The sequence below is a fragment of the Peromyscus maniculatus genome, chromosome 3, assembly GCF_049852395.1.
Source record: "Peromyscus maniculatus bairdii isolate BWxNUB_F1_BW_parent chromosome 3, HU_Pman_BW_mat_3.1, whole genome shotgun sequence".
Lineage (NCBI taxonomy): Eukaryota > Metazoa > Chordata > Mammalia > Rodentia > Cricetidae > Peromyscus > Peromyscus maniculatus.
In genome coordinates, this window is record NC_134854.1 from 112,273,469 (window position 1) to 112,283,066 (window position 9,598).

General features: G+C 49.0%; 1 protein-coding gene and 1 long non-coding RNA gene across 2 annotated transcripts; both read right to left on the minus strand.

The window, feature by feature from the left end:
• Nucleotides 1-1,248: 1,248 nt before the first annotated feature.
• LOC121828042 (uncharacterized) lies at nt 1,249-6,742 on the minus strand. Its single transcript, XR_006070469.2, has 3 exons — nt 6,616-6,742; nt 3,811-4,001; nt 1,249-1,911 (listed from the first exon to the last, which is right to left on the minus strand). It is a non-coding gene; the product is annotated as an uncharacterized LOC121828042 (long non-coding RNA).
• Nucleotides 6,743-8,267: 1,525 nt separating this feature from the next.
• Nucleotides 8,268-9,350, minus strand: LOC107399681 (vomeronasal type-1 receptor 90-like). Its single transcript, XM_015988277.3, is given in 3 exon segments — nt 8,268-8,557; nt 8,560-9,043; nt 9,046-9,350. Coding segments are annotated over 3 exon segments (936 nt in total). The 5' UTR covers nt 9,340-9,350; the 3' UTR covers nt 8,268-8,399.
• Between the last annotated feature and the right edge of the window lie 248 nt (nt 9,351-9,598).

Sequence of the window (9,598 nt, forward strand, 5' to 3'; positions counted from 1 at the left end):
TGGCTTCCATCACTCTGCAGAGGTCTGTGCTCACCTTCACTTCTGAAGGACATTTGCTGGATGGGGGACTCAGCTTGATTTATGTTTCCCATCAGCACTGTGAGAATGACGTCCTGGTCATCTTGTCCATTACTACTGTGGCTGCATCACGCCGCCTTGTTGAATTTCTCCTGTGTGTTTCTTTCCCCATTGCTTCTTAGCTGCTCTTAAGACACTTGGATGCTGAGCAGCTGGGCTCCCTCTCACCCAGAAGGGAAGGGCCTTGTCCCAGGTCTCCCAGTGGCTGACCAAATCTACATATGGGACCAGATCTTGTCCCATGCACACACAGAGGGCCTTTCCATCTTATATAAGGGTCTCACTTTACCACAGCTGTTCCACAGTTGGTGTGATAGCAAGCTTCTGCTCCTCAGCTCTGTGGAGTGAAGACTCTACCAGGTCACTACAGCAGTCTTGGCACAGTTATCTTTCCTTATTGATAACTTCTACCATCTCCCCAGAAAAAGCTGTTCCAAGGCAAGTGTGAATCTTCAGGGTCACTGCTTCTGCGACAGTAGTAAAACAGAGTCCGCTGAGAACAGCATGGTGATACGGCAGCAGCTGGTCTGATGAATGGGAAGGTGAAATCTACTGTGGATGCACTGTGAGACAGGAGGATCCACATTACAGGTGGGAGGGAATGGGATGGTGGGAGAGCCTGTTCAGAGTGGAGCATCATTTGAACCAATGAACTGTGTATCGCTGGTCTCCTAGTTCATATTTTCAGACTGCAGTTGGTGAGTAACTGAAACCCGGGCAACTGCACATGGGGAACCATGGTGAATGTTTCTTCATTCTCATCCTTTCTGGGTCCTTCTTGGACCAGTGTGTTGATGTCTTACACCAGTTTGGAGAAATTCCCAGCCATTTCTTCCTCAAATATTTCTTCATATGTTTCTGTTGTAGACTTCTGGTCTCGGGTGCATTGGACTTACCATTTTATGTGGCTCAGTTTGCTTTTGTTTCCATGTGGACTTGCCCCGGGGAACCCTGTCTCCCCCTTCCCTGCCATATGCCATCTGCTGCTAAACTCCCTGCATAGATTTCTGTGTTACTGTATTGTATCTGTGGGTTTGGGTTTTATTGGTAGAACTGCCATGGTTTTTTTTTTTTTTTTTTTAATCTTTCCGTTCAAATCCCCATCATTCTCAAATAGCATCCGCCCTTTCTCTTAGGCCATCTGGTGTGTTTATAATATAGAGGCCTCTATTTCCCAGAGCTGGGCTGCCCCTGTCTGGCGTTTATTGAGTTTTATTCTTATTGAGTTACATTTTCCTGTGTCTTTGCACAACTTCCCAAGTGAATGTGCAGGTGTGATGTATGGCTCTGCTCAGAAGACAGTGCTCACGTTCTCCTGTCTGCTTCATTGTGGGTGGCTCAGTCCATCCTGATATAGTCAGGCAGGGCTGTGCCTGGTTAGAGTCACCATTCCTGCCCTCCATATTTTGAGGGTACAATAGAGCTTAGGTCTGGGGAGACCCTAGTGGCCTCCGGGCTGTCACCTGACCCCTACTTTCTGATGGCAGAGCTCTCCATGACTTGTGGTGGTTACCAGATTGTTTTTTCTCTCCAGTCCTGCCTCTGGTATTCTATGACCTGAGAGCCTTTTTCTACCCAGCTACATGACCTGAGCCATCACGGGGTTACTGCAGGGCATCTTGTAAATGCCTAGGGTGCCTTGGAAGGATGTCACTCAGCTCTACCAGAGCCATTTCATAGTCTTTCTGTGCCAGGATAGATGGCAGTGACCCACACCCCTAAAACTAAGGGGCTGGTCTCCTAGATCCAGTCATCAGGGTGGGATCAGATTCTGAGGATTTCTGGTGGATTGATGATTAAGAATTTGATGGCATTGTCGAGAGATGGTGGAGCCTGGTTAGAGAAATCAGATGATTGGGGGGTGCTTTTGAAGGGCGCATCTTGTTCCTGCTTCCTCTCCCTTTGTCCCCTCCCCTCCTCCACCTCTTTTTCCTGTCCACATTTCCACTGTCTACCATTGTATAAGCCATTTTGTCCTGTTGAATGCTCCCCGCCATGGTGTTCTTTCTCATCGGAATCCAGAGGCAGTAGGGCCCAGTGAGCAGAGGCTGAGGGACTCCCTGAGCCAAATAAACTCTAAAATACACTCCCCCTCCGAAATTGCTTATCTCTGATGGAAAGTTGGCTCAACACTGCACTGTACCCCGGGGCTCTGGATAGTGTGGCTGGCCTGTCCCTCCTGCCCCTTGGTGGCTCTGCTGCCTTCCCCCACTTTGCCTGCAGGGCAGCAGCTTTTGGGTCTCTTCTAGAGGGCTCCTCACTTTGTGGAATATATTTGGGTTCGGTTTGCCTTTGACTGCAATCTCGGCTCTCTCAATACTCACTTCTGGAGCTTAAGCAGTGTTTCTGTCTCTGGAGTAGAACTGGTGACCTCTCCTGACTTCCTCCATTTAACAAACATTCTACAAACTACTCCTTACTGGGTGGGATAGCAAAGCCTTGGATCTGTAGCTTACCAGCTGTCTGTCAACAGCACTTTACTTCTCTGAGGTCCATGTCCCTTTCTAAGGAGTAACCAGAGGACACCCCTGGTGACCGGTTCAGGACCCAAGCTATCTCACCCAGTAAAGGGGTATGGAATTTGTATTTTCCATGGTACAAGAAAACGTAGGCCACACTAGTCTATATTTAAATTTTAATTGGATTTATTTATTGTGTGTTCTAATTGCATTTGTTTATTTATTGTGAGAGTCAGTTATATCCTCCCACTGTGTGGACTCTGGGGATCACACTCTGGTTCTAGGTGGCCCTGCAGCCCCATCCCCTGCCCTCCTGCCGTCTGTGCCCAAGGAGATAGTCTCCAGAACCTCATTGCCAGATACCTGGCTTCAACTTCCAGTGACAGCCAGGGGCTGATTGGTATTGGTACTGCTTGTGATAAACCAAGGAAGGCAGGAGAGAATCTCATTGAACAGTGAAGGGCGAGGGTGGCTCTGGGCTGTGCTGTTAGCCATGATAGGGCCTTCTACTATCCTAGGTGACATCTGAAAATAACTAGGCCCCTGATGGCTAAGGACTGAGTGTGTCTGGGCCTTACTCAGTGGATGAGGCCGTGGGCTGAGTCTGCCTCCATCTTCCTGCTCCCCCCTCACTGGGCCCTCACCCTCTTGGGCCACTCACCTTTCTTAGACAAGATGTCAGCTTGTGTGGTGTGAAAGCCACACATTCGGGATTGTCACATAAGGTGAACGTTGACTAACACATCATCTCAGTGTACTTACTTTGAAGGATGTCAGGCCAACCTAGATGTTTTCAGGATAGACCGCTGTCAGAGTGAAGCAGTCCCTCCATCTTCCAGCCACACAGTCTGGCTGGATTTGATGTTTAGCAACATGTGTGAGTTTCCTCTTTAATACACCCACAGGCTCAGGATTAGACTTTTAAAGTCCCAAGACGCCCCAAGGGACACTCCCTGCTCCTGCAGCCTTGGACATGGTGGGGGGTGGTGGTGGAGGGGGTGGTGGTCGAGGAGGTGGTGGAGGGGGTGGTGGGGGTGAGGGTGGGGGTGGGGTTGGGGTGGGGTGAGGTGGGGTGATAATTATCCCAGATATCTAGGCAGAACCCCAGTTCACAGCCACATCAGAAAAACGTAAAATTAAAAACTGGGCAGGGTGAATAGAGTTCTGTTCATGATGCTCATGAAGGGTGCATCCCACTGTAGGTCACTGGTCAGAAACTCCTGCCTCTGTGCCAGGAGGAACACACCAGAGAAGTGAGGGCAAGCCTACTTACCTAGACACCGAACAGCACAGAAGAACCTAGGGAAGTTCAGGACTTCTGGGCTGCCCGATCCTCGGATAGTCAACATTTCAAGAGGCTGCCGGTCTTGACGTTTTCCAGGGAGCCTGGACACCTGAGCCTGTCCGCTCCTCTTGCTGTTCCCCCTTCATACCACGCGGTGGCACCAGAGAGCAGGGTATGCTCTGTAGAACGAAGGGAGAAACCGCACGGGGAATGTGGCTTCCAGAAGAGACATACTAAATCTTTATGGAGTTTTACAACCTCTGGACGCAGCCCATACCCTCATCAGGGAGGCTTGTAGTCACTCTTCCTCACTTCCTGTGATTTCCCTGACACTGCCCTTGGGGGAGTGTGTCTCTCCCTCATCCATTCCTTTACCCAGCCAGCGCAGGGCTCCCCAGCAGCTCCAGGTACTTCAGTACATTTTTCCCCCTGTAATCTTTGTTTTCCTAAAATTCACACACACGACCAAATACAAGTGGGAACTACAACCTATGCAGGGGGACCTGACAAGTACAGCCTCGAACATGATTTTCTAGATCAGTGGTCATACCAGGAGGCAGCTGAGTATCCATTAACCTCCCTCTTCAGATGTCTCACTATGGTAGCTGAGTCCACAGTGTGGGCGGGGGCTTGGGGGCGTGGTCAGCTGCTGCCCGCTTAGCGCCCCTTTGCAGCTGTTACTGCTGCCCTGGGACTGAAGTGGCCTTTCTTTCTGCGTCCAGCAGGTGGCGACAAAGCATAGAGCCAAGCGTGCTCCTGTGCTTGGTCACCCGAGATGCTTCTTTCCTGAATCCAAACAGAAGTTGCAAACCGGGAGAGAGACCCTAGGCTGGGACCAATTTGCCAAAAAGAACAGCTGATCACATGTATGGCTCTGGATCTTAGGGTGGCTCAGACTCAGTTTCCCCTTCAGAACTCCCAGCCTCTGAAGGAAGAAGTGGCCTAGACGTTACTAGCTGCAGAGCACGCCTAACACACACACACACACACACACACACACACACACACACACACACACACAGTTTCCGCTCGCGTGCTGCTGGCATAAGGTCACTTGACTGACTGAACGTCTGCGCAGAGCATCCAGGCAGAGTCCAGTAACTGTCACGGAATGCAGTCGCCCCATTCCCGGACTCTTTCACAAATTTACAGGAACCCAACGCTGGAAGACAGAGCTTACCCTAAGAGCTTGACCATAACAGTAATTTTAACGGCTCAAAGCCCAGTGCCCCAGGGAGAGGGGCCCGCCCCTCTCGCCCACCCCAGTTCACTTGCCCACCCCAACCTGCGAGTTTGTCACCTATGCGGGGTGAGGGGACTCTCACACACCCCACATTGCTCCAGAGCCCCACGGAGGGAGCTCTACATTATCGAGGGAGGTGCGCAGGGCTGTTGTGCTCTTGGCGGGGTGGCAGTGGCTGAGGTGGCTTTGCGCACTGCGCATTCCTCTGCTCAGTGGCTCCCACTACAGTGAGTCCCCGGCACCTGGCACCTATGGCACCGACAGATGGTATCTGGGCGCCTAGCCCCACTCCCAGAGGGAGTCTCTCGACTCCACCCCGTGAGGACCAGTGAGGACCAGCTCAGCCACATGCTCAGCTCCAGTGGGTCTACCTCCGGATTTTGAGAGCACCTCCAGGTTGGAGGGGGCTAAGCTGGGGCTGGTGTCAGCTTCTCCCAGGGACCCTGAAGGCCACAAGCACAGCAGGTCCGGCAAGACTACCAACCGAGGACTACAGCTGTCCCCAGAGCACTCAGCTCCCAGCAGAAACTCGTGTGTGCGGTGTGAGGGCGCAGCCCCTTTGCAGACAGGGCTCTTTGAGGTAACAAAAGGGTCCCTTGAAGGAAGGACATTACCTGGCAAAAGCATAAACCACCTCTCAGAGCCCTGGCACCGCCCCATTTCCAGCGACCCTCAGACCCCATTCCCAAGCCAGGAGGACAGCATCCTCAGCAAACAGAAATAATTATTAAGAGGTGGTCAATAGATGGTCAGAGACACCAGGGAGAGATGCTCTCTAGACCAGCAAAGGGAATCCAGCCTATATATAGCCAAGCATGGTGACTCACGCCTTTAATCCCAAGAAGTGAGCCTTTAATCCCAGGGAGTGATCGCAGAAAGCAGAAAGATATATAAGGTGTGAAGACCAGAAACTAGAAGCTTTTAGCTGGTTAGGCTTTCAGGCTTTTGAGCAGCAGTTCAGCTGAGACCCATTTGGATGAGGACTCAGAGGCTTCCAGTCTGAGGAAACAGGATCAGCTGAGGAACTGGTGAGGTGAGGAAGCTGTGGCTTGTTCTGCTTCTCTTATCTTCCAGCATTCGCTCCAATAACTGGCCTCAGGTTTGTTCTTATTAATAAGACCTTTTAAGATTCATGCTACAGCAAACCTTTCTTTAATTTATATTTTATAGTGCATTTGGTCCCCATTTTGCTTATTTCAACTTTGAGTCCTGCCTACCATCCTTCCTCCCTTCCTTCCTCCCTTCTTTTCCCATTCCCTCAGTTGCAGTGCTGAGTTGATTATGGTCTCTCTCTCTCTCTGTCTCTGTCTCTCTTTCTCTCTCTCTCTCTTCCCCCCTCTCTCTCACACACACTCACTTAAGAATTTCTTCATTAGTACTGATTTTTGATATTCCCAGGTTTGGGTATTCTGTTCTCATTTTCACTTTTCTCATTGAATTTTAACTTCTCTTGGTTCTTTCTTGACCCTGGGTCGTTTCCTTTGGGTTCACCAGCCCCTTCTTTTGTCCCTGGGTCCAATGCAGGGAAGCACACCATACTCCATACTCACAATTCTCTTCTGTCCTGTAGCAGCATCTCAACCTGTTCTTATTTTTCATTGTCTTGACAGTAGTGGGTGGTGTGTGTGTGTGTGTGTGTGTGTGTGTGTGTGTGTGTGTGTGTTTAGATTGTTATATGACTTCAAGGAACAAATAGAAGTGAAGTCATAACAGGGATTATGTGACATCCACATGCCATCTCTGTGGCTATTTTCCATCATTTGGTCAAGGTTGTCTTTGCCTGGTCCATCCTCTGAGGTTTCATCTTCTCACTCTTCCTGCTTTACTCTTTGTGCCTGCCCACCATCAAAACTGGAAGCTTCGCCTCCCTGAAGGTGTGCCCTATGCACATCAGTTAAATTCTTTCCCGGGACCTTCCCTCTCCCCTCTCACTGTCAGCATGGAGAGATGTGTTCATTCTGTATTTCCAGCTCAGCCTGCTGCTGAGTCTCACTTGTTCTATGGCTCAATTTCCAGTGCTGGCTCTTCGGCGATCTCTCATCTCCACTCCCAAGCCCTTTGCTGAGCATCTCTGTTGTTTGGGAGGACTTCCGTTCTGGTAAAAGACAGCCAAGCTCCTCTGCATTTATCTTGTTATGTCCTTGAACTGGCCAGTTCTGCAAGGAACCAGGCTCCTTTTACTAGCATTTAAATGTTCTTTGTGTGTGTATATGAATGTTGTATACTTACATGTTTGTGTGAATGTACATGTGTATGTACATACATGTGCAAGTGTGTACATGTACATGTAGAATCCAGAAATGGACATTAACTGTTTTCCTTTATCACCCCTACCTTATTTATTCATTTATTTATTTTATGTGTGTGTGTGGGGGCATGTATGTGGAGGTCAGAGGTTAAGCTCAGGTGTCAATTCTTACCTCTCACTTTCTGTGAGACAGGATTTCTTTGTTATTCTCTGCTGTCTACTTCAGGCTAGTTGGGCAGCAAGCTTCTAGGGATTCCTGTGTCTCAATCTCCCTCCTCCCATAGGAGCACTGGATACAGTCTCTCAATCTCCCTCCTCCCATAGGAGCACTGGGTACAGACAGGCTCTCAATCTCCCTCCTCCCACAGGAGCACTGGGTACAGACAGGCTCTACTATGTTTGGCACTCAAGCTCAGGTTCTCACGCTTGTAAGGCAAGCGCTTTACCCACTGGACCAGCTTCCCAGCTTACTCTCAGAGACAAAGCCCCTCACTGGCCTCATCATTCGGCTAGGCTAGATTGTCAATGAGCTCAAGGGTCCCACCTGTCTGCCACTCAGTGCTGGGGTTACAAGAACTCTCATCTTGAGATCTCCATGAGTAAACTGGGGATGAGGGATGGGCAATGGAGGGTAGGGGATGGGGGATGAGAACATGAGGGAAAGGGATGGCTGAGCTGGAACAGGGACGGAGTGGGAGAGCAATGAGATTCTGTATCAATTATTTTTGTACACTTATGAACTTTTGATGGATGATATGCTAATTTGTGGCAATGCTTACATATTTAATTAGGTAAAATACAAAGTGTTGAGATGATCGACTTATTAAAAAGTGCTATATACTTTAGCTTATTGATAAGTGCACCCTAAGCTGTTAAAGTGTCACAGATTTCCCCTACTGACATCAAGCAGAAATGCACAGAATGATGTTTTACTCAAATATCCAGAGGTGTTGGTCATCCATATTTCAAAGGAAGCAGGCTTAACAAATCGTGAGTCATATATACATGTATCCAGAAGCACATTGGCACTAGGCCAGGAATCGCCATTCAGCAGCTAGCATGTTGGTTCCTTAAGTTCCTCAACAGTTAAGCATTTCCTATGTCCTCGAATTCCAAGGATTTCAAAAAGTTAGTAATTCGGTTTTCAGTACAAATGAACAGCAAAGGGCTGGTGGTGCCATGGCTATTGGAGACCATCATCTGAATACTGTGGCAGATTGGGTCCCTGCTGTGCATAAGTCTGGGGCTGAGATGATGCAGTCCAAACAGGACATCAGCACAAAGAAGCTCACGAGCAGCAGGATGGTCCGGGTGGCCCTTTGCTCTGGAGATGCTTTTGGAGAAAGGCTGGTGCTGTGAAGATGCTGGGACTTCTTCTTGTGCCTGCACAGGAGGGTCATCATGTAGAAAGTGGAGAGGACCATGAGACCTATAAAGGACACATCCCGAAATATCCTCAATATGAAAAATAAGTGCCTGCTGATATAACTCATGGGTAAAATAATGCAGGATTCAGTGACAAATATGAGCCCTTGTGAGGTGACATTGTAGTCAGCAACAGAGGAGAATGAGAAATGAGCACCACAGGGCATGCAGAATCCCCACAGCACAAGAAGAGAACACAGGCTGTACTGTGGGGATTTAGTTTTGAACTTTGCCAAACAGGAGCTTCTGGGGCTGAGTGTGACAGCCTGAAGGACACTCAGCAGGCAGGTGGCACAGAGAGAGAGAGGCCCCTCAAATACCTGTGCAAGTGGACAAGGGATTGACATGTGATGTCACCCTGTGTATTCTGAGATGCAAAAATGTCAGCAGCTGTGAGCCCCATCATCAGTAGCATCCCAAGGTGGATGAGGGCCAAGAGACTGATGAGCAGGTCAGTGGTCCGGGGCCTGTGTTCAAGAAGAAACTCAAGGATATGGAAGAGGAGGAGGAGGATGCTGTTGAATGAAATCCCCAGGCCTACTTCAGAGAAAAAAGTATTTTGTATGTCAACAACTCCATAGATACTGTTGATTCTTCTCATCGTATAGGACAAAGAACTAGAGTAAGTATCTGAGGAGAAAACCAAGACAAATTCTTCATTACAAACAATAACAGTATCATTGGTACCCAACACTATTATCATTAGGAAAACTGAAGGACCCAGCCCAGTACCCATCTCAGTACTCAAATCTCCCTGAATCCCAATGCCTCATCATTTTCAGTCATGGCTGGATTATGTGCACATTGATGGGCTCCCTCTGTGCCTAGAGTTCCTGTGCATTAGATGTTCACATATTATA